Below are 24658 nucleotides of genomic sequence, written 5' to 3' on the forward strand. Positions count from 1 at the left end.
AGAAAATGTTCCATGCGGCGACAGGTGGATTATTCAACAAGTAGAACTGAAATTTGATGTTGAGGAATGGGGCATTTCTGGTTCAGGGATGAATGTCTGTTTTTGTGACAAGTCAAATGACTGACTATAATTCCATTTTGGGGACACAGTTTTCAGTAAGGGCTTTCTAGTTCAGCGTCTTCGTGATGCTCTAGTAACATATAAGAGACACAATGGCCCTGTGGAGAATTCCTCCAATGCAAGAGCAACAAGGGATGGTGTACAAAACACTGTACTGTCCCCCTCACAGCCTCTGTCAGAGGGGTATGTTGGCAATTGGTTCATGGATGGGATGGGGGTCCAAAGGAGAGTGGCCATAGTGCTTTGCTGTGGCAAAGCCTATAGGCAATCATGGGGAGGCTGCTATAAGTACTCCTGGGAGGATTCTGTGCCAAAAAATGAAAAATTCTGCACACAATATTTTCAAATTCTGCAAAATTCTGCATATTTTATTTGTCAAAATAACTCAATATAATCACACCCGTTTCAATTATTTTTGGTCATTTATTTCAAAATACCTGTCAGCAAGTATGTGTGTAACAGACAAAAAAAGATTCAGAAAATGTTTTTTGACAAATAGATTACTTTGCATATTAAGACAGAACTCTGAGTAATAATTTGTTTAAACTACAATACAGAACCATATTTCCCACGTGCCCCAGAGGCAGTGCAAAGGCTGGGGGGAGTCAGGGGTAATGGAGGATCTGAGTGAAAGGGAAATAATTGCTGACAAGGAGCCTGGGTGTGAACTTGGAAGGTTGTTGGGTATGGGTGGGAAAAGTATGGAACGGGGGTTTTTTGGGGGGCGGGCAGGGAGAGGGACTGTTAGGGAGCTTCCCCCATACAGATCCTGGCTGACCCATAGCCTCCTCCATTCAGTCAGGCACATTTGTCCCTCCACCACCACTTAAGACACCCACTCCCCACATCCCTGTGTGTCCTTGCACCCCCTGTCCACATGTGTCCCCCCACCTGCACTCAGACATCTACTCTCCCCATCTCCATGTGGCCCTGCACCCCCGCCTCATCTCCATGTGTATCTATGCCCCCATTCAGACACCCTATGTCCCTATGTAGCTCTGCACCCCCTCCCCATCACCATGTGGCCCTGCACCTCCCTTCCCCCTGTGGCCCTATGCCTCCACTCCCATTCAGCTCCTGCCCCAGTCTATCCTCCCCCACTAGCCCTTATGAGCCCTTGTCTGACCCCGCCAGCATTCATGCTGTCTGTCTCCTCATAGCCCCTATCTCCTGACCTGGCCTGCTGTGAAGAAGGCTCTTTTCTTCCCTATCTGGCTGGGAGCTGCTGCTGTGTTCTAGCGCCACAAAAGGCAGAACTGCAGCAAAAAAATAAAAATATGCATGGCTCACTAATTATGCATGCATGCAGTGGTGCAGAATTCCCCCAGGAGTATATAAGGTGGAGCAGCCCCTGTGGCACTGAAACAAGCTGAATCCTCCTAGTCTGTGTCTCTCTGCTGCATCTGCGGAGAGCTGCAGCACAGAATCTGGCCCTGACTGTTGAACTGACACTAAATGAACAGTAACTAAATGATAAGCCTAACTTGAACGATTCCCAGCATAGTTGGAATTTACCTGCAAAAGAAAGAGCTACCATTAAAAGCTGTATTTTTAGAGTATGCCTCTGACAACTCAGGAATCTTGTCAGGCAGTCCACAAAAATGTGAAGTATTTACTCATTTATGAAAAAGTAAAATTGGTTGTAAATCTTTTACTACATTTAAAGAGGCACTATGCACCTGGCTGGTGGAAACTCATGGTTCTGTCCCTTTAGCTGTTAGCTTCATTGATCAGGGAAACCATAAATTGCATTGCACAGATTTAGTTCCAACCTCTTAACTGTAATTCATTGGGTCCTTTGGAACCATTGTTTGCCATATATGGAATGCTTAGGGGAAGCACTTTCTAATGTCATCCACTATGGCCATCTAGGAGATCTTTGTGGCTTTCTTAGCTGATGAAACCTGTAGTCTTTATTAGAACCCTATCAAGGCAAATGCTCCATTGACTTGAGTAAGGGCTCCACAATTTGGCTCAATGTTTATTGTAGGACAGAATTCCATACTATAAATTTCTTTTTGTCTAGAACTTCTACAGTCATTATAGGGTTACCGAGATTCTGGGATTCAGTGAACACAGCTTGAATCACTGAACAAACAAAGCCAAATAAAATAATTAGCACGATTAGGTGGAACTCCATTTTCCAGCCTTAAATCCTGATGCTCCTTCCCCTTCTATTCTAAATAGATACCATAAACGTGAGATGACATGGCCTACTTGACCATGAGATGACATGGCCAATTTGACCAGCTGACAACAAGGTCATTCCATGTCAGACGACCAGAATCTCAAGCAAATCAATTAATCACCTCTATAAAACATACAGGAATCTATTCTTAAAACAGGAGACTTAACAATTTGATGATATTTTTTTATTATTGGCATCACAGAATCTAACATTGACATGTGTTTATTACACAATAGGGTAGACTGTCTTCAGAAATCATTTCAACAGGAAACATCTATTCAGCTGGACAATCATCCCAACAGAAAGTACCATCTGTTCGTTCCATGTGCTTCAATGCAAGTACATTTGGAGTTGAAATTTGCGCAGAAAGGAAAAGTGTGAATGCTGCATTTATCAGAAAGGCTCCTCTCTATTATCTGGTTGGGGAGAATGCTTTTAAACTTACCTGCAAACCAGGTAAATACTATTGTCTTGAGAGAAACTAATAAATATTTGTCTTTCTATCTTAGGCACTTTCATGGCTCCTATTCATGGCCCTTAGTATCTCAGCACCTTACAATATTTAATATATTTATTGTCACGACACTCCAGAGAGACTAAATGACTAGTCCATGGTCATACATGAAACCTGTAACAGAGAAAGATATTGAACAAAGGTTTCCCAAGTCCCAGGCTAATGGCCTGAACTCTGGACCATCCTTTAAATGTCCAGAGGCAAGCACAATATCTAATTAATTAATATATAAACACAGAAATTCATGTTAATTTGTCAAGACCGATATGGCAACAAATGTGTAATTCTCTTATCAGAGCTGTTGCCAAGTAAGGCACTGCCAATAAACTCTGGTAAAAAAAAGCAATTTATTCCAGTGACCTGGATGTGCTGACTGGATTATCTGCAATTTTTTATTCACTTGAAATGAATCTAGCGTCATGCTCAACACTGAAAAATGTATGTAAGTTCAATTTGCATGACACACTATCGAAGTCACTAAATACCAGAAATATCCATTTTCACCAAATGCAAATATAACTGCAAAAAAAATGTTGCTTTATCTCCCACATACAATATAAAAGCAGAAATTGGCACATTCTGGGCTATTGTAGTCCTCTACTGCTATTAACAACAAAAAACAGTAACAATACTGTTATACAATACTACGGCTAGTGTAGTCCTCTACTGCTATTAATAACAATAACCAGCAACAGTGATATTAATTGCCATGTAATGTCAGTCCATACAGGGTCATCAATTGAGAAAATACAAGTAACAATCCAAGCAGGTGCTCAGGCTGCTGCGAAAATGGTGCGTTTAGTAAAATTTGAAGACACAGAAACGGAACTAGCTTCTGGCAAAGAGGCAATTAAAAAACTGAAGAAAATCCTTGATGATCCCACAGTCCAGACCCAGGTACTTATCTAATATATACACTTCTAGACTTGCAGGGGACAATATACACACACTTAGTACACTCTTAATAGTAAATAAAGTGACAATAACAAGACAAACTTAGTACTTTAGATAGTGTAGGAAATAACATCATACAGTATTAACTTCAGTCATGCACAATTCTATGCACCATAACTTCTACATATAGTCATCTAAATGTATTGGTTTAGAGCACCATCCCATGTGGACATCACTAAAATATGTTATAAACAGAGATGAAGTCTCTACTTGGGGACGAGACCTTGCTTTCTGAAGGACAACAGAAAGACTTCTTTCTCTCAGAAGAGCATTTTACTTAAAAACTTCCGCAAGTGAACAGAATAATAATTGTCTTTCTCTGCTCATGTCTTCTACTAGGAAAAATCACTCGTTATCCGAAAAGACAGAAAATCATCATCCAGCTCTAGCAGCAGCAGCAGCAGCAGCAACAGTAGCTCCAGCTCATCCAGCAGCCAGTCCAGCAGTGATTCTCAGCGTGACCAGATAAATCTGAAGAAGAAAGATGTATCTTCCTTTGACGATTCATTGGGCCCACCAAGCAAGGAACAGCAGAAGGGGCATCAAGAACATGAGCAGAAAGGGCCCCGCAGCAAAGGGCATTCTAAAACCAAAGGAAAGAAGTTATCTCCATTTGGGAAAAGCAGCAGCAGCAGTAGCAGCAGCAGCAGCAGCAGTAGCAGCAGCAGCAAAGCTGATGGAGGAAAACATACAGCTAAGACACATTCTAAGAAACCACCTACTGTACACGCTACTAGTGCCGATCAAGAGAGAGGTTTTCACGAGAAGAAACATTCCAAGGCTGCACGCAAACAGCAGAGCAGCTCTAGCAGCAGCAGCAGCAGCAGCAGCAGTGAAACCACCACCGGCAGACCCAGCAGCAGCAGCAGCAGCAGCAGCAGCAGCAGCAGTGAAAATGCTGATAAAGCTCGCTACGATGCCAAGAAGCGTTCCAAGGAGTCGTATCCTTTCAGCAAAACTGATAGAAAAGATGAGAGGAAACATGCTAAGTCTCAATACACCAGTCGCAGCAGTTATGACTCATCTGGAGATTGGGTAACCATCTTTAATGTATCATAGTTGAATGTGATCTGATTCTTGTTGAATCATTGCAGGCAATAATTTGTTTTGGAATTTTGCAGGAACAGCACGTTCCAGAAATGTACCGACTCCGCTTCAAGTCCCATTTGGTAAGTCCAACATTTAAGTGTTTACTTTAATGATCATTAAACTAAGAAGTGAAGTAGATATTAGAACAAACCCATATAGCTCTGTGCCAGGAAGATTGACAATAGATGCTGATTTTGAGCTGAGGCAGCTAGTGAGAAAAATTCAGAGAGAAGAGGGAAAATATTCACATAGTGTTCATTGATCTTTGCCCAAGTTCCCAGGAAAGTCATCCAGAGGCGTACGAGGGAGAAAATGATACCGAACTTTGTGTGCAGTTTGTTAAAGCCATATATGTAGGTGCAATGTCAACAGTCAAAACTTCCTAGTAGTGAAAGAGAAGAATGATTGGTAAAGGTGGGAGTGCATCAGGGATCAGCATTGAGCCCTTTCTTGTTTATCCTCATCCTGGATACCCTTACAAGGAACATACAAAAGAAGGAGGCACTTTGGTGCATGTTGTTTGCAGATTATATCATTCTACGCAGTGAGAAGAAAGATAGTCTAGAAGAGGATCTTTATAAATAGAGAGATGTGTAGGAGAGACTTGGACTCAAAATAAGCAGAGGAAAAACAATATATGGTATGTAATTTTACTAATGTGATCACTGAAGAATTATTCCTACAACTAGATGGACAGACAATACCAAAACCACAAAATGTCAAGTATCTGGGTTCCAGAAAATGGGGAAGTAGAGGATGAAATTAGAGCTAGGGTAATAAATGCCTGGCTCAAATGGAGATAGATAAGTGGTGTAATATGTGGCAGGAAGATACCAGTAAGATTAAAAGGGAAGTCTATAAAACTAGTCCATCCAGTTTTAAAGTCTGGCACTGAGGGTTGGGCTTCAAAGAAGAAATATGAGCAAGTGATCTTTTCCACAGAAAAATGTGAATGTTGAGATGGATGAGTGGCATAAGTAAGAAAGACCACATGAGGAATGTGTATGTTTCATACATTCTCAAAATAATTCTTATAAATGAAAAAAATGAGGGAGTGCAGGCTCAGTTGGTTTGATCGTGTAAAGGACAGTCTTGACAACTGTACGAGTAAGAGAGTCCAACAGATGAAGATTGAAGGAAAGAGACAGAGAGGCTGACTCAAGGAAAAGTTGTGGGATGTCATAAGGGAAGACATATTAGCATGTGATGTGATAGAGTATATGGCATTAAACAGAGCACTTTGGAGGGAGAGAACTTGTAGAGCAGTTACTGGGAAGATGGGAGGAGAAAAATGACTTTTATGTTCATTTCACGTGGACATTCTGAAGAGTGAGTGACCCCAAATGATTTAATATCCAATGTCAGAATGTGAAGAATACTATGGTGTCATCTAGAGCAGCCACAATGGACTGGTAATCATTTTTATTATTGATAATATTATTATAATACCTGCATATTGCTGTAGTCCTAGAAGCCTCAACAAGATCAAGGCTATTCTGAGTTAGGTGGTGTAGAACCATATAGTAAATAACAAGCAGGCGTGGCATGTTGGGGGGGGGGGAGAAAGGGATAACAAAATAATAAGATATTTTAGCACAGACTAGCTATGTGCAGAATTCTTAGACAATCAGTAGCAGTAATAAGAGCTTGCCACCTGCCTAGACATTATCAGAAGGCAGATTCTGTGTGCATCACAGCAGAGGTGAGTTTTAAGGAGGTACTTAAATGAGGAGGAAAATGTGGTGGCTTTATGGATTCTTCCTGTAAAGTTCTTGTTATTAGGGCTGGTCACAAAATAGGAAAATGGTTTTGTGAAATTTGTAATGAAAAAATCCTGCCCTTTTTTATACAAATAAAATATTTTTAACCAGCTCTAGTTTTATAATGATATGTTACACTGTTTAGGTGCCTCCGTGTGACATAGTATCTGATTACTGACACAAGAGCTTCCAGTTAGGAGAGGAAGTTTTCATCAGGGCCGGCACTTCCATTTAGGCAACCTAGGCGGTCGCCTAGGGCACCAGGATTTGGGGGGGCGGCAATTCGGCGGCGGGGGGGTCCTTCCGCACTCCGGGTCTTCGGCGGCAATTCTGCGGCGGGTCCTTCACTCCGAAGTGCCCCGAAGACCGGGAGCGCGGAAGGACCCCCCCGCCGCAGAATTGCCACCGACAATCGGGAGCACGGAAGGACCCCCGCCTAGGGCGCCAAAAACCCTGGCGCCGCTCCTGGTTTTCATGATAAGAGCTGGATTTGGCCAAATACCTATCATACAGTCTTTTACCTATTTCTCTTCTACAGAATCCAGATCAGGCGTCGTCAAGCAGCTCATCATCATCATCTTCCCCTCAGTCAGGCAGCAGCAGCAGCTCCAGCGACAGTACCAGCAGCAGCACCAGAGAGAGTAGCAGCAGCAGCAGGAACAGCAGCAGCAGCAGCAGCAGTAGTAGCAGTAGCAGCAGCAGCAGCAGCGATTCTAGCTTTGCACATGAGGTGAAATTTTATCTTTGCCTGGGAATTAGACTGCGTAAGGGGCATTGTTGACCTTGCCTGTGCCTCTAGCCATTAACCCCAATGAGTCATTGCTCTCCGGAAATTGCCCTACAGGGAGATCTTTTTTTTTTTTTACACGCTGAAAACCAGAAATGATTTCTTTCCTGTGAAAAATTGTGACAAAGATTTTTAAAGTTCCTTTCTTGACTAAATTTTTCAATATTTTTTTTTTTTTTGAGTTTTTAGCAGTCAAAAACTTTCAAAGAAAAGTTTCCTTTTGGGTGGCTAGAAATGGAAAGATTTTGAATTTTTTTAATGAAAACTCCAAAATTAAAATTTTTGGTGAAAATTTCCATGTCATTAATAAGGTATTTTCCATCAAAAACTGTTTTGACAGAAAATTTTCAACCAGCTCTACTGAAAAACACAACTTAGGCATGTGTCCTATATAATTTATATATTCATTGAGAATATGAAAAAAACCCACCTATTCATTTAAATGTTAAATCCTGGTTTTGCAGTGCTTACTCTCCAGAGTAGAGTCACGGAATTCATCAGTGTAAGTCCAGTGTAACAGAGACAAAATCTGGCCATGTGCTCAGTAAAACTGATCCATTACTTTTAGGGAGAAACAAACATTTCTGTAAGCACCAATTAGCTCACTAACTGTTCACAATCCTTAGTGTGGTATTCTGAATCCATTCCAAGTAATTGTATCTTAATAATAATATACCAGCCTGGCCCAAATACATAGTGAAATATCCAAAGGATTCATAATATTGTATGAATACTGGAATTAATAAGGAACTCACATCTCTCATTATGGCTCAAAGGAGTTGCTTCTGAATGAATATATTGCTATGGTAATATCCAATGTTCTAGAAATCGATTAAATATTAAAAATAATACACAAGATCTTAATAAGTCCATTGACATGTCTTAAGTAAGTCGTGGCTCTTGTGTCAAGACAACTGCATCTTTTTAAAATTCTTTATTCTACTGAAATAAAAAAGGAGAATAACCCACCAAAACTTACACTGAAATAACAATAAGAGTCTGGAACTATGTTCATTCTCAACCAGCCCAGGCTCTGTACTGATGTACAGCTATCGGTGCAGTACGAAATGAATCCAACGTTCACCACTGAATATACATGTGCGTTTAAGCATTGCCATTTTTGTTTTGTTTTTCAGCCCAATTTCCTGGGAGACGTACTTCCACCTGGGCTCACCATTGTGGCTCGGGCAGTTAGGAGTGACAACAAAAATCAAGGTTACCAAGCCACAGCATATATTAACTCTGCTGCTGCCAAAGTCGATATGCAACTGGTTGTGGTTCAGCTTGCTGAAACTAACTGGAAAGCGTGTGCTGATTCTGTAGTATTGCCTCTCAAAGCACAGGTAAAGATACAACTAGCTCCACCAAGTGAGAGCTTTAAAAGGCCCCTCAGTATCAAATAACCAGATGGCTATACTGATTAGAGATGGTCAAACAAGGAAGACAAATTTTCCTGGAATTTTTGGCAAATATTTTTCATCAAAATTTTGAATTTTTGAAAAAATGCAACCACTGAAAAACAGGAAAATAAATTTGTGAAAATTTTCAAAATTTGTTTGAAAAACATTTGTAGCTAAATTTTCAAAATTTGAAAATGTTTGAACAGCTCAAGTGCCAGTTTACACCAGCTGAGGATCTGGCTCATTCCTTTCTTTATACATGCATTTCAAATGACAGCCACTTCAAATGTTGTATGCAGCATAGTTGTTATGTCGGTCCAAGGATATTAGAGAGACAAGGTGTTCCATCTTGCATTTGGCTGTGCTGCTCAGAGTACCTTCCCCAGAGTTGAAGAAGAGCTCTGTGAGGCTCAAAAGCAGAAATTGGCCCAATACAAAATTTTACCTCACCCACCTTGCCACTTCAAGGACATTTTGTTTCCTTCTTTCCATATAAGAGAGGTGCTGAAGTCATGTTGGGTGTTCAGTTGATGCCTGAAAGCATTGGAATTAGGGCACTGTGTTTGCAGTTTCTATTTTCAAGCCTCTCCAAACAGCAATGCCCACATGCCCCAGTCGTGGAAGCCTTCATCTGCAGAGCTATGTACGTGTACAGTGATCTCCAGACTTCTGCATTTTGTGGCTGCAGTTTCAAAATTTCATCAGAATTGTCAGTAGTGAAAATTGTTTATCTTTGCAAAACCAGACATTTTTGTAAAAGTAAACTTTCTAGAGGAGCATGCCATTTCTTCTTTAAATATACAGATTGGTGATGAATTTGCAAAATGTAATGAATCTCAGCAAAATGTCACACTGCAGAATTCTAGGTCATGTTTCAGTGCAAGATTTTGAACGTTCAAAATGGGAACATTCAGCCTGGCCTACCACCCTTACCATTCATCCCCATATTCCTCCAGATGTAGCCAAAGCTCCTCCACAAGTATATTTAGTGAATGAGTTAGGAGCATTGAAGACTTCACTGAAGTTTCATAACAAGATCATGTATTTTGATATGATGACAGATTTTTTTTATATGATTTCATTTCCAAAATTCTAATGACTTTTTCTCTTCCTCATAAAGGCCAGGTTCAGGTGGGGCAAGGAATGCCGGGAGTATAGAATTGAAGCAAGAGCTTCCACAGGCCGAATTTCAAGGAATCCAGCTGTACAGGTGAAGCTGGCTTGGACAAAACTTCCATCCTGGATAAGGAGGACAACTATAACGTATGCAGTCTGCTACCTTGTCATTTGTTGTGTTGTTCTTGTTATATTGGTTGGTGTTATGAAGGTTCTGAGTATGTCACATCTTGTTTATCTCTAGAACTATGGAATTTGTTCCTGGAATAGCATACCTGATGGGCTTCTCAGAAGTGTATCAGAAAAATCCTTCTCAGGAACTTGTAGTAAGAGCAGTTGCAACTTCATCACGGACAATTAATACAGTCATAAAGGCTCCGGGGGTATGTGGACCTTTTGTTTGTTTGTTTGTTTTTCCAAATATACTTTCTAGTTGTATAGTTTGACTTTGGGTAATACATCTAGGCTAATTCTGAGAAAGGAAAAATGCAGAACCTTACCTCCTACACGAGCTACCGTAGATCCTGAATACACCGGGCTTGATCCTGTAGTGTGCCATAAAGCACAAGATAAAAACGTGATCAGCATTACTAGAAGTTCTTGGGAACTCGATGCTTTCATTATGAAAGAGCCACCAACTGCACAGGACCAACTCAGTCTGGCCTGCGGAGTAATGCCCAAAGGGGAAGCCTGTAGCCAAATGCTTCATTTGTATGCGGAGGGTAGCACTGAAGCTGATATCTCCTCAGATATGCCCATCCTGCCCACACACTTTGCTTGTTTTTATCCTGGGCTCTCAGGAGTACGGGGTGTGTGACTTACAAAGGATGCATTGAGGAAGACTATAGCTAGTGCTTAACCTTACTTGCACCTATATCCTAACTGGTGCTGGAGTCCTACAGCCCGGTGCTTCTTGGAGTCCATTACTCACCGATCAAACCTTGGAACTCCCAAATGAAGCACTTCTCTGAACAAACAAGAAGGGGTATGTTTTGCCAGCAGCCTGCACAGATGTAGTCTGCAGACTCCAACTGATTAATTGGGCTTTGTCCACTAAATCCCTGTGCATCTTTATGAAAAATGTCCCCTAGTCGGTCTGGTGTAATTTAACAACAGCTTGGCTTTCCATAAAGGAAATAAGTGTGTCCTTAACCTACCCTTGTACTTCAATTTTCCAGGGGGTTTTCATATGTGATAATGAGGGAGTGGTGTATGACCTGTTTATCTAGATATATTTAATGTGTCTTTCTCTATGGTATGCGAACTTAACCAAAATCACATCAAGCCAACTTTCATTCTGTAAGACTGCCAGCTAACACATGCTCTTTAGTCTGCTGTACCTAGTTGCAGTGGGACAGGATAAGGCAGAGAGAACTTATTATTCAGCCACCCTGTGGTGCGGTGGTTTGTTTGGTTTGGTTTTTCGTTTTAAGGAAGTCATTTAACAATACCGTAAACATCATCTGTGCATCTTAATTCCCTATGTCTTTAAATAATCGTTTAAAGATAATCTCTCAAGAAAATGTACAAGTGATAATAAAATAAAAGATAATGAGCTCATAAAAATATATATGTTAGGTTTGGGTGCCCACAATGTCCTGGGAAGACTGTAATGACTCCAGTTATACAAATACATATTTAGGGAATTTTTAACAAGGGGGGCCTTTTTGCTTGTTATGATTGATCAAATTGTATGACTAAACATATCCTAAAGCCTTTTCATTGCTTCTTTTTCAGCTAACCTTTTACTATGAGGCTTTCCCACTTCCATTTGCTTTGCCTGTGAGCCCAGCTCCAGCTTCTCAGGCTCCAGAAGTGACTGCTTGGAATTTCCTTCCAGAAATATCTTCACTGATAGCTAAAGAAGATCAATGTAAATGTTACTTCAGTACTGGTCTAGTCCCTGATAAATGAGCAATGGTTATTTGTAATAGTTAAAACTTGGCCCCTCCGGTGACTCTGTCTCCTGTCAGCTTTGGGCTTGGTCTTTTCAAGCAGTGTTCTTCTGGGGAAACTTGGCAACCCTTACCTTTACCCTTACCCCAACCCCAGGAGATGCCTTCTCAGCAGTTGTTGGAAGGGGGGCGCAGGGAGTTCAGGTCTGTTTGCATGGTTAGGAATTCATGGGTTTCACACAGAGATCCCAAGTGGCTCTGTCCTTTGTCGCTTCCAAGAGGCTGTCATCCCCACCACGAGAGGGATGACCTGGTGGATGTAGGGCAGGGATATGAGTTTTCCAATCCTATTTATTTTCCTTAGAAGGGAGACTTCATGATTTTTAGTAGGACTGGGTCTGTCTAATTCTAATGATACTTATTACAAACAGTGGCAAAATTTGGAGAAATGCTAATAGTTTTTGTCATGGGTTCAACTTTTAGCTTCTCAGGAATGTGATAGTAACAGAGTCTTTAAAACAAGACTATCACTAGATGGTTTGTTTTCAGCTGCTTATCAAAAAAAAGTGATGGGTATACAACAGTATAATTCCACACTGATCGATCATTTTATGTTGCTGCCGTGCCTTTCTTAAGTATGTATACTTAGGCTGAGATTTTAAAACCTGCCAAGAAGATTTGGCTGTCCAATTCCCATTGATTTTAATGGGAACTGGCCATTCAGACCTCTTGGGCAGCTTTCAAAATCTCCATGACAATCTCCAAAGCACAGTTGCATCAGCCATTTATTTTTATTGTTGTTTTTCAGCCACATGTGAAGTGAGGGAAGAAAACTTCAAAACATTTGACAGAGTGAAGTACAAATGTTCATTCAATAAAGACTGCAACCTTGTAGTAGCTCAAGACTGCACTGCTCACCCCAAATTCATCGTCATGACGAGAAAAGTCAATCCACGCTCTTCCTCCAGGGAGGTGTACATCAATATTAGTTCATCGTAAGTGTAATCATTCTTGAGTCGCTATATAGAATTTTAGGAAGTTAGTTTACATTTTGTTGCATTGGAAAAAATGATGGGTACTTTTTAAATCATAATACCAGCAATCGTCTTCTGCCCTCCAGCCTCTCTCTTCAATTTCTCAGGTAATGCTTATCAACAGCCCCCACACAGCTACCTCCTTGGGCTTCTCATTTCCAGGAAAGTGTTGAACCAGAGCCCTAAACCCAACCAGTGTTGAACTTTGGGGGCATATTCAAAATTTGGATGCTGAAGTTGGGGCTGTATCTGTGTTGGTCATTTACATCAATGTTCCCACAGTTAAACACATTTGTTTTCTTCTTTCAAGAAGCGTGAGACTCTATCTTTCTCCATCTTCCTCTATCCTCGTGTCATACAATGACGGACCAGTGTTAACGCACAGCAAAATGTATCAAAATAAAAGAGGTAAGTGTGTTACTCACCTTTCCAGGAATTATTTAGAAATTAAATATTTACAGGAATATAGAATCATAGAATTGTAGGACTGGACGGGTCCTCGAGAGGTCGTCTGGTCTAGCCCCTGCACTAATGGCAGGACTAAATATTATCTAGGCCAAAATATTTTACAAGCTTAATGAGGACTTCGAGATGTAAAAAATAATTGTGTATCAATACTAAGAAAAACTATGGGCCTGATACTTCTGTGACTTATTTTGGTTTTACATACCTGACTTCAACTGACATACTCTTAATTTTCACTAATAAGTGAATCAGGCCCATTATTATATTGATTTGTATAGTGTGCTTGCCACTGTAAAGCATAAAGATTAATCCTCTCACTGAAATGTGAAGCATTTTGCATTCAGAGCTGCTTGACTATATTGGTACTTGTTTATATGTAGGTGCAATGCCATGATGATGAACATCATAGAGAAAGCTAGATATTTAGGACCAGATCTTCAGCTGGTGTAAATCAGGCTGGCTCTATTGACTAGACAGAAAAGTCAATGACAGCTATATAGATCCAGAGAAACAGCATTTTGCAAATAAAAAGAAAAAACTCTTATTTCTGACCTCACCTCTCCACAAAAAATGTATTCAGATGGAAATAGTAAACAGTCTTTGTAAATGAAAATTAATGATAATATACATTATCCCTGAGATTAGGTAATTTCTTTACTATTTCAAAATTAGAGGAACCACCTGTAAACGGTTGTATCTTTTTACAGAAAACATTAAAATTTATAGAAATGAAACAACAGTTGTAGTAGAAGCTCCAGACCAAGGGCTGGCGAATGTGACTTTTGATGGATCGACACTTAAGGTACTTCTGAATCTGTTATATTACTAGCTTTCTTCTCTTTTACACCTTTGCATTGTAATGGGCCAACACATTAGCATCGACAGAAAAGATGTGTTATCTTTATAGGTTACTGTTGTTTCATGGATGAGAGGAAGGACCTGTGGTATTTGTGGAAATAATGATGGACAAAAGCAAAATGAACTCCTCATGCCCAATCATAGGCTGGCACACAGCTGCTCAGCTTTTGTCCATTCATGGGTACTGGTAGAAGAAACCTGCGCCGAAGGTCAGTAGATTTGAAAACAATTTCTACTTAGAGAAAATGTCATTTTTATTTTATTTTCCCCCTAAAAATACAAAAAAGAAAAAAGAAACATTTACCTGTAAATAAAAAGGACCACTGTTGTCATTCATTTTCTGTTTATATAACTAATCGTTATTTTAGAACTCTCCCAATGAATCTGAAGCGTTGAATACAACTCTTTCTCACATTCAGTTTACTACTAGAGGCTTGATTCTGCCACATTTACTGATACTTAAGTAGTTTCTTACTCCATGACTGGCAAAATCAGACCCAGTCTTGCTCCCATTGAAGTCAGTGGAAGTTTCACCACTGATTTGCTTCAGAGCAGGAGCGTGCACTAAATCAGCTCGCTCTCTGTAGACTTAATTTAATCAAACAAACTGCATATGTTATAAACAGCACACAGAGAATTTTAGTACATTGGGCCAGACCCTCAGCTGGGGTAAACTGGCATAGCACCATTGACTTCAATTCCATTTTACCCCATCAGAGGATCTGGATAGAAAGGGGGCGGGAGGGGGCGTTGGGAAATACTCTTACTGTATAAGTGTGTCTCCTTGCATATATTTATAATAATACTACACTCCCTCCAACAGTGCAGTATTTTCATTTACTTTGGGCCTGTAAAGAGTCTCAATAGAGTCAAATGGGCTTTTTCCATTGATTTCAGTGGCAGCAAGATCATACCCATAAGCATGTCAGGAAACTAGATAGCACGTGGAATCCTGTGAATGTTAATAATCCTTTTAGTGCTGATAATTGCAGCATTATAAAAATCATCCAATACAACAATTGGTTTTGATATCATTATGTAAATGCTGCCATTACTTATGCACTCACAAACAACTGACATTTTTCCTAATGCAATTCAGCAGTCCCTGTTCTTACACAGCACCTATTCTTAATAGCTTTCAGACCTATTTCTAAAAGAGTGGACTATAGGATTTCATTTGGGCCATACTGTGCCATCAGTTTTTAAACACAACTCCTCTTTCAAAAATCAGTTTTCCCCACTAACTATGGTCCTGATCTTGCCACCTTTACTGCTGTGAAAATGGGTCATTGGGGAGTTGTACTTAAAAGCTGAGGAGAAAATATGGACTTTTCTTATTCTAAGGAAAGATTAGAGCACTTGTATTCCTTAGGGTTTAACTACTTTTTCTTTTTCCTCTTAGGGTGTAAACTGCAACGCCGCTATGTGAAACTGAAGGGACATCCTGTTATTGATGGAAGGGAATCTACATGTTACTCTGTTGACAGGATACTGCAGTGTATGAAAGGCTGTACTCCAACTGAGAAAACCTCAGTTAAAGTTGGCTTCTCCTGTTTCCCAAAAGGTAGGATTTTTTTTGTTTTACTTTCTTTGTCACATACCAGAGGAGCTCTGTCAGATCAGTTAGTCAAGATATAGCATAGCACCACACAGACCCCCTACTAGCCCACCTGACTTTCAGAGCTGTTATTTCCTAACCCCATTAATATTTTACATAAACAATTACAATAATGGGTAGCTAGAAGCCAATGTGGATTATTTGGCAGATGGTATTGTCTGAAAAAAATCTTAGGGATGGTAAAAGGGGCAGCAGTGACCAATAAAAATGTGTCATGCCTTCCAGATGTTTCATTGAGTTGTGATAAGCAACAAAAAGTCCTTTTAGTCACATTGCAATCTGCTATTTCATGTAGACGAAGATGAGAAAAGCAACTGAAAGTCAGTCACGTAATGTGACATGACTGCAGTATGATTAGGCTGCCATGCTCTGCCCATGTGCAATGCATCAGCAAAAAACATATTGCTAGGGTGTTCTCCTGATTATTTCAGAAAACAGCTTGGTTTTGAAGGTATTTAACTCTCAGACATATCAGATTTTTAAAAAGCATGGACCTGATTCTGTTTTCACTTATATCAGCTTGACACTAGTGCAACTCCGTTGTCTACAAAGTAGATACTCTAAATTCACACAAGTGTGAGAGGAGAATCAGGCCTCATGTCTACAGAGTTTCTTCTTTTCTGGTGCATTACTTCCAAATCCTTAAATATACAGGAATTGATCACACAACTCACATGTACCATAGCCGTAAACAGTTCTGCCACCTACCAGTACAGCTCTGTTCCGCATGTTAACCTTCTGGGCCAGCGCCTCAGCTGGTGTAAACTGACATAGCTCCATAGAACTCAGTTTATACCAGAAGAAGAATCTAGTGTTCTCTGACTGATTTTAAACAGTGTTCCTAAAGATCATCATGCTTTGCTCATATTATTAGAATTCCCAATGTGCCAAAGCAGTTCACGAAAACATTGGGTATATATCTCTTCAGTAGGCAACCCAGCTCACACAACCAATAAGAAAAGTAACACAGTGAGATTACTAATAGCATACTGACAGCACCATGTGATGTGACTAGATGAATCCTTTTAAGAAAAGAAAAGACACCCTCAATGCCAAGCTATCTCTAAAATCTTGTCATATCCATGTTTCACAGATTTTCTTTTGTGTCCATGTTCCATATCTGTGAAGTATCATCACCCTAGGCCACTCACTGCTTCGATTACTAGAATATAATAAATTTGTCTCATTCTCACACAAAATGAAAAGAAGAAAATCAGCCAAATCAGTCATCATAGTCACTGCTGCTTGCACAGCAGCTGCAGGTTTCTCTGGTTCGTTTACTGAATCTCAGACAGAGCCCACTACCACCTCTGCTTCTTGCTCTTTTATCAAGGTTTTCTTATTATTATTATTATTTTCCTGAGGAGGAAGAAGGTAGAGGATGCCATTGGTGTTCTTCAGTAACATGATTGCTTTTCCTCAGGCTGGGAATCAACAGCATTACAATGGAACTCTTTAAGAGATGTCCTTTTTTCATTTTTGTTTGATGGACCAGATAAGTAGCAGCAGAAGCAGAGCTGGTAACATAATTCTCTCTCCCAGGTTCATAAAATGAACTCCTATATATGTGGGCAAAATTCTTCTCTCAGATCCACACAGGGAGAACTCAGCCCTGATACTCTGCTCCTCACAAAGTGGGAGCCCACATTACTGACAGCAATGGGAGGCCAACACGTATAGGATGAGCATAATATCAGGGAAGTTACTGCTGTGCAGAACTGAAGGGAAAATTTCCCCCTATTGCCCTAGAAATCTGAGGCCAAATCCTGCAGTTTATACTTCAGGCAATTTGCCTGATGGACCAGATCCTGCAAATTCTTACTCACTTGCATCGTAGTTACTCAGGTACACAGTTCCATTGATGCCACTGAGACTGTTTGCAGAAGTAAGGACTACTTATGAGGCTAAAGCTTGCAGGATTGGGCCTTTAGTATGCAAAAATTTAGAAGACCAAGGCATGAGAAAAAGCTAAGCAAAAGCAAATCAAAACTAGACTCTTTAGGGTTTCTCATTTTCTAGCTTTAAAATATTAAATATTTAATAACAAATAGCTCAAGCATCATGCTAGGATAATATGTTTTGTAGTTCGTTATACAAAACCTGTGTGTCAAGTTGGTCAGAGAGGTGTAATTCCACCAAATTGTGCATTAACATTTCATTCATTGAGTATGGATGACTGATACAGCCAAAACCCAAACAAACATTTCCGGATTTTCTCTTGGTATAATATAATATGTTGTAAATATATTGCCCATATGTCTGACAAAACAACTAGAGATAAAATTATGGAAGCTTGGCACATTCTACTTAGGCAAACAATCTAAATGCGGGTTCTAATATTCTTCCATATGCAATGTTAAACCTCCAACCAGCTCAGAATGTTTATTGGGAGGATGAATATTATTATTTCATTTAGATTATTTCAGCAGTAGGGGTTTATGATATATTAAAGCTGCTGTTGATAAAGCAACCTGGTAAGGTTAATACTGAAACTGACACTGCACTGCCAGTTTTGAGAATATATGGAAAACTTTAATTAGAAGTTTATGAACCTCTGAAAATCCTCCAAAGGGCTTATCCTTCAGAATGAACTTAAACAGAGAGATGAAATACCCACCCACCCACTCCACCCTCATAGGCAGTGATAACATGAAAAGAGATGGCTGATGTGCTTTTCTACAGAGTGCTCTTATTTAAAGGGCGGTCACATCCAGCACTTCTACAAGCCCTGCTTTCTATATTTGTGCATCATGAAATTCAATTCATTTTGTTTTAGGGAAGTATTATAGTAATTACACCACGGATGAAAATCCTGCTCCAAGTCAATAGGTCAGTCAGAGGTCAATGGTAGAGGCAGGATTGGACCCATATTCTTTGTCTGGTGAAAGAGTTGGCAACCATCAAAATAATATTGCCTTGGAATGTTTTCAAGTGTTAATTTGCTTGATGTTAGTTAATGTGGCTTTGCTCTTCTGACAGATTCTGCTGTGAGCCTGTCTGACTGGCATAGGGGCAGTGACAGGAAATATGCAGCCGAGGACATCGTGGAGTCTGTGGATGCTGACATTGACTGTTCCTGCACTGACGATTGTAGTTCATCTTAATGCTTTAGCAATGTGCTATAGACGTACTCACCCAAATGATTGAATAGCTGGACAGCTGCAGGGGGAATGCAATAGCTGCAGTAAAATATTAAAAAAAAATGCTTTAAAAATAGGTAAGCCTAATGCATTACGTACAAAGTCAAATGCATTATGTACAATACGCGCTGCTTAATAAATATGCTGTTCATTAAATAAGTATCCAGATCTCTTTTTCCCCCCTCCTTCTTATCAACAAAGCAATCAAGCCAAGTATAATATTCTGGATCCTTTTATCTGGAATATAATTACACTGGTCCTCTCTTAAAATTATGTTCACTGGGTGATGAGAGGAAAACATGATTATGGCTATCTCTAACATTCTATTATATAAAGGATTTCATAATTTAGCATACTAAAGATAAAGTACACACTTGTTTTCATTTATGTTTTCTAATAAAAAGGAAAATCCTGTGCTTCAAAACTGTTCTGTAAAAAAATATTTCACTCCCAGCAAGAGCATTAGCCTTAGTATACAGTACAAAAGAATGACTTGAACTGCTAGGCTCCCACAGTAGCTTCTCAGAGAGCCAATGTGTGTGACAGTCCCCATTTTGATTTAAATTTAAAAGGGTGTGATGTTAGTTCATAGGCTACCAGAGTAAAAAGGAACTTTTTTTGTTGATCATTTTCTATTGTACATCCATGAAATTCATGCTTATAAAAACTTTAGGTAAAACACTGAGTAAAATTACCAAAAGAATGACAGAAAAATATGATACAAATGACAACAATACCCATACATTACATATCTAAAATAAAGTCCAACAGTAAGGGCCAGATTCTGTCTGGCATGTGGGTAGTAGTAACCAAAGAATTTGTTCAGACAACTATTTAATGTTGATCCTCAATTTTCCCATCAACTCCATTCAGTCTAGGAACAATAACATCAGTTCTCCTGCTACATTTTTATTTGTAATACAGTGTTCACATGATGTTCCCTATCCTTCCTTGAAGAACCTCTGCCTCAATCCAAATCCATGTTACTTGCTAGTTCCTCAGAAGAGTTACACTGCAAAAGGGGAGATGAAGCGTCTTACACTCCTCCTCCCATTAAAATGACAAAGTACAGGCTGAGCTACTGTCAGCTCCTCCATTGGGCCTGGGCCACTTCCCACTATCATTTGTGGAAGCTTTGCCCTGACTTTAATGCACTCACTACTGGGCCCACTGTCTCTAATTCCAAATCTTCTTGCCTCTTAAGCCACCTGTTTATGAAAGGGCAACTTTCCTCCAGTAAACCAGTTCAAATAAAACAAAGATAGTGAAGAGAAATGTTAACAGGAGCTTTAATGCTCAAAAGGCACTATGATAAAAACCAAATACTCTTTACCATTATGAATGAATTCTACTTTTAATAGACCATGCCCTCTACATATAGATACCACAGTAATCAGCACCGATCAAGCTGGTACCTGCAGTATGAAAAAAATATAAGCCCCTGTTATGTCAGCTAAAAGAGAACTCCTTCCCCTGGAAGTAAGACACAAAGTGTTTTTATAATCCGTGGAACCAACCTCAAGAGAGGCAACTCAATCACATATACTAAGCCAGTGTATTACATAATGGCAACACAGTAATGCCATAAATCACGGCAAATGCAGAGAGTGTTATGTTCCTGTCTCAGGGGTGGCAGCCTCAGATCTACAAGCGCAACAAAGAGAAGACAATAAAAATGCATTTCCCTGTGTATAGCACCCGCTTAAATAAAATTTACCAAATTTGACACACTATGCTGTACTGCCTGAAACGATAAATGCTCATCCCCAGTGATGGAGGGCGGAGCCTTGAGTATTCAATGCTCAACCCTAGTAACGACTGCAGGCCAGTCACCTGACTTAAGGTCAGGCCGCTAGTGATGAGTAGAAGGGAGCCTGAAGCGCAGAAACAGGAAAGAAGACCATGCTGCTCATTTAAACTTTTTTTGTTAACCTTCTTCTGCACTCACGTGCACTAAAATGAGTCCCACCGCCTTCAGTGGGAGTTGGCCCCAAGCATCTGAGGACAGACGTTAGCTCAGCAGCTTGTGACAGGCAACACATATCATTGTTTCACGTTCTTGTGGCTCAGTGCTGCAGCTGCCATGCTGTAGCTGTTATTTCCAGGCCATTGAAATCAGTGGACAGTATTCTACGTGTAGGTACATTCAGAAGCAGTACTGGCACATTCTGAACGACCGTAAGCTAGAATGCTCCGCCGCACTCAAGCAGCTGACGAAAGGAAAGGTGATATCTGGGAGTGTATGTGCTGGGAGCACAAGATGATGATATAGCAGATGTTCATTTCTGCTAAGGAAGTGCACACGGTGGCAATCATTCACACTTTCTCAAGGCTTTGCTCAGACTGCAGCTTCGCCCAGATGGGGAAGCCGTGGCTAGTGAAACGAGTGCATGCCTGCTTCCCTCTGTTCCATTCAGGACAGAGGTTAGCCACAGCTCATACTATTTCCATTTTTAAGGCACAGCTTTTATTTCTGTCTGTTGTTCTGGAGGTGATGGTGCTCATTCATTAGTGGCCCCATACTGAGGGAGCTGAATATCTTTAAAAGACAGAACGAAGCCACTGATGCTGCAGCTGTGAAATCCAAATATAATGAAAGCTCGCAAAGCTCCGAGTTGGAATTTGGGGGGGGTGAGGGGAGGAAGGCTGGTAGAACAAACTCATCTTACCAAAGGAATTAAGAGCAATATTAGATTTGTAAGTGTCAAAAGGCCAATGCTCCACGTGCTAATATACCACAGCGATATTTCAGACCTATTTCAGAGGCTGGCTGAAGTTTGGATTTAAAGCTCATTTGGAATTCAGTCCTGCCCTATGTTATAAAGCAACTCTAACATTACAATTATCTACTGAGTATTAAAATGTATATTTAACAGGCAAGGCTTTTATGTACTGTACCTTTCTTCACTATTGCTTCTCAACTGCTATGAATTGCTTAAGTTTTGTTCTGTATTGTAGCAAGCTAAGCAAATGGCCTTTCAGTTACGCCCCTTATGCTGTTTTGGAGCACACCCAGACCAGTAAGGAATAAGGTTGCCAAGCCTCCAGGATTGTCCTGGAGTCTCCAGGAATTAAGGATTAATCTTTAATTAAAGATCATGTCATGTGAAAAATCCTCCAGGAATATGTCCAACCAAAATTGGCAACCCTACTAAGGGGATCTGTCACCATCTGCCCTGCAGCCTGGGGGTCCCTGTGCAACTGCAGCTCAGATCCCTAACACCAGTAACTGTTCACAAGCGCAAAGTCACTCTGGTGTCCAGCATCCTAGTTTCTCCTTTCAGGGTGACTCAACAGCCCTGCCAAAGTCTCCCCAAATCCATCTTTCTTGAGTTCGTAAGTACCAGAAACTCTAACTTTTCCCCTCTGATTCAGCACTCCCAAAGGTCTGAATCCAGCCTCTCACCTCCCACCCCCTACGTTATCAGGTCTCTTTGGTGCACACACTCCACACAGTTTGCACCACAGAGACCTGCTTAGGGTAAAAATAAACAAAAGATTTATTTAATAGCAAAACCACAGATTCAAAGATGAAATAGTAAGAGAGAGCAAACATATGAGTTACCCAGTAAAAAAACACAGACATAACCTCAGGCTTTAACTTCTACATTAAATAAAATCCCTTTTCTAATACAAGTTGCCTTTGAACTGTTTCCCAGCATACTGCCTGTGTGCCAGTGTTTCATGGACAGCTTCCAGCCTACAGCCTGTCCCTCAGTTTCACTTAAACTCCTTCCATTTTAAAAGGGTTTGAGGCGGGGGGCGGGGGGGTGTTCTTCAGTCACTATATGTATTCAGAGAGGAGAAAATGCTCGCCTGTCTTTGTTTGCTTGATGCTTGAAGGCAGTCTTATCTGGTTCAGAGGTGGCCCACCCCCACCTGATTGCGTCACCATGCTGTTGTGAGGTGGTGCTGAGGTGAGTTACAATTTGCTATACATACATACAGTCATAACCATAAGCCATAAACATATCTCAAAATGACTGTTCAGTTCAGTGCATTACAAGCTTTCATAAAAGATCTCACTTGGTATTCTCTAACAGTATATGCAATCAATTGGTTGAACTTCTTATTGTGGCAGAAGTTAACCCTTCTCTTCTCTCCTTGGGGTGTCTGTGTAACCCACACACCTCCTGGGTGTGGTGTTCTGTAGTGGCACTGAGACCACTTAGAGAGAGAAATTAACAAGTCTGCCCTACAGCCTTAGCTAAGGGCCATATGGCTTTTAGCTCATGCAGTAGATGCTCATGCACTAAGCTCCAGAGGCCCCAGGTTTTCTCCTGCCCTCCGATGATCAGGGTCTGTCAGCATTACATCTGCACCCTGATTATCACAGTCTCCCCCATGAGTTTGATACTGGTGTTTTGGCCATTGGCCATGACCTAAGAGTCATTTCTGCCTAGGAGTTCCAGCAGCTCCCTAAAAGTGGTGGGCCACCGATACCCAAAACCATGGCCCTGCCCCGCCACTCTGTCCCTTCCCCTGAGGCCCCACCTCCACTGCACCTCCCCTCCCCTCCCCTGAGTCCCTGCCCTTCTGCTGCCTCTGCCCCCCAAGGCCCCGCCCCAGTGGTGGATTATCCACTGGGCCCACAGTGTCCATGCCCAGGGACCCCGGCCAATTGGTGGGAACTGGGAAAATGGGCTCTCCCTCCTCCCCCCCACCCCCGCAGTGTATATCCACTGTGGGGCGGCAGGGAAAGCCCCAGTGGCAGCTCCCTCCCCCCGGTCCCCAGAACTGCCAGACTACCAGGGCAGTCTCCAGCACCCCCTCCCCTCTCCGCCTGACCTCAGCATGGGGCAGCAGGGGAAGCCCCAGCAGCAGCACCTGCCCCCAGTTCCCAGAAGCGCCAGGCAGGCGGGACAACCCGGGTGCAGGGCAGCAGGGGAAGCCTGGGCAGCAGGGGAAACCCCAGCGCCCCTACCCGCTCCCCAGCAGAAGCTGCGGGATGGGGAAAGACCCAGCCCCCTACTCTCTCCCCAGCAGACTCGGTAGGGTGGCAGGGGAAGCCCCCATGCCTGACCCACTCTCCGGCAGAAGTGCCGGGAGCAGACAGGCAGGTGGGGCAGGCGAAGCCCCGACACTCCAACCCTGGTTCCCCGCAGAAGCGCAAGGGGTGGCAGGGGAAGACCCAGCACCCGGACCCCCCTGCTGCAGCCCTGGGACTGGAGGAGCTCTCACTCCCTGCTGCAGCCCTGAGGCCATGGAACCGGGACAGAGCTTCTCCAGTCTGGGGGCCACAGTGGTGGGAGGGGGAGAAAGGTGCAAACGGGATGGGGGCTGCAGTGGGGGGTGGAATGGGGGGGACCCTAGATAGAAAAGGGGCGGGCCTGGGGAAGGGGCAGAAAGGGGTGGGGCTGTGGGCAGGCCGGAGGCGGAAGGGACAGAACGGGGGGACCGCCAGTGGACTAGGTGGGGAGGGGGCACCTTAATCCACTCTCCCAGCCCCTTCTTTTCACCAGTCCTATCCCCCCCTTCTCCACTGTCTCTTCCCCAGCCCCACCCTGCCTCCCTTTGTCCTGTCTCCTGTGGGCACTCGTTGTACAAGAAACAGGTAGAACTAGGACCCAAGAGGTGGCAGCCAACTGCTGAGGTAGCAACCCAGAGCAGCTGCTCCGTCCTGCTCCCGACCCCGCTGGGCTGCCTGGCTGCAGGGCTTGCGCTGCTTGACCTGCCAGCAGAGGGGAGAGGCACAGTGTGGGAAGGACATAGCCCCCCCC

At 41.9% G+C, this 24658-nt stretch overlaps 1 protein-coding gene across 1 annotated transcript in view; it reads left to right on the forward strand.

Moving 5' to 3' along the window:
* The window catches only part of LOC112114243 (vitellogenin-1-like), a 44655-nt gene extending 25753 nt beyond the window's left edge, over window positions 1-18902 (forward strand). Inside the window, exons 21-35 of the mRNA XM_029912385.1 lie at window positions 2545-2764; window positions 3544-3719; window positions 4116-4410; window positions 4836-4945; window positions 7164-7295; window positions 8549-8755; window positions 9933-10075; window positions 10173-10311; window positions 11666-11801; window positions 12632-12818; window positions 13168-13265; window positions 14030-14124; window positions 14230-14389; window positions 15583-15744; window positions 18778-18902. Of these exons, the coding sequence (XP_029768245.1) occupies window positions 2545-2764; window positions 3544-3719; window positions 4116-4410; window positions 4836-4945; window positions 7164-7295; window positions 8549-8755; window positions 9933-10075; window positions 10173-10311; window positions 11666-11801; window positions 12632-12818; window positions 13168-13265; window positions 14030-14124; window positions 14230-14389; window positions 15583-15744; window positions 18778-18902 (2385 nt within the window). The remainder of the gene's footprint in view (window positions 1-2544; window positions 2765-3543; window positions 3720-4115; window positions 4411-4835; window positions 4946-7163; window positions 7296-8548; window positions 8756-9932; window positions 10076-10172; window positions 10312-11665; window positions 11802-12631; window positions 12819-13167; window positions 13266-14029; window positions 14125-14229; window positions 14390-15582; window positions 15745-18777) is intronic.
* The last annotated feature ends 5756 nt before the right edge of the window (window positions 18903-24658 follow it).

The sequence above is a fragment of the Terrapene carolina genome, unplaced genomic scaffold, assembly GCF_002925995.2.
Source record: "Terrapene carolina triunguis isolate 2854851 unplaced genomic scaffold, T_m_triunguis-2.0 Scaffold211, whole genome shotgun sequence".
In the NCBI taxonomy this organism is placed as follows: domain Eukaryota; kingdom Metazoa; phylum Chordata; order Testudines; family Emydidae; genus Terrapene; species Terrapene triunguis.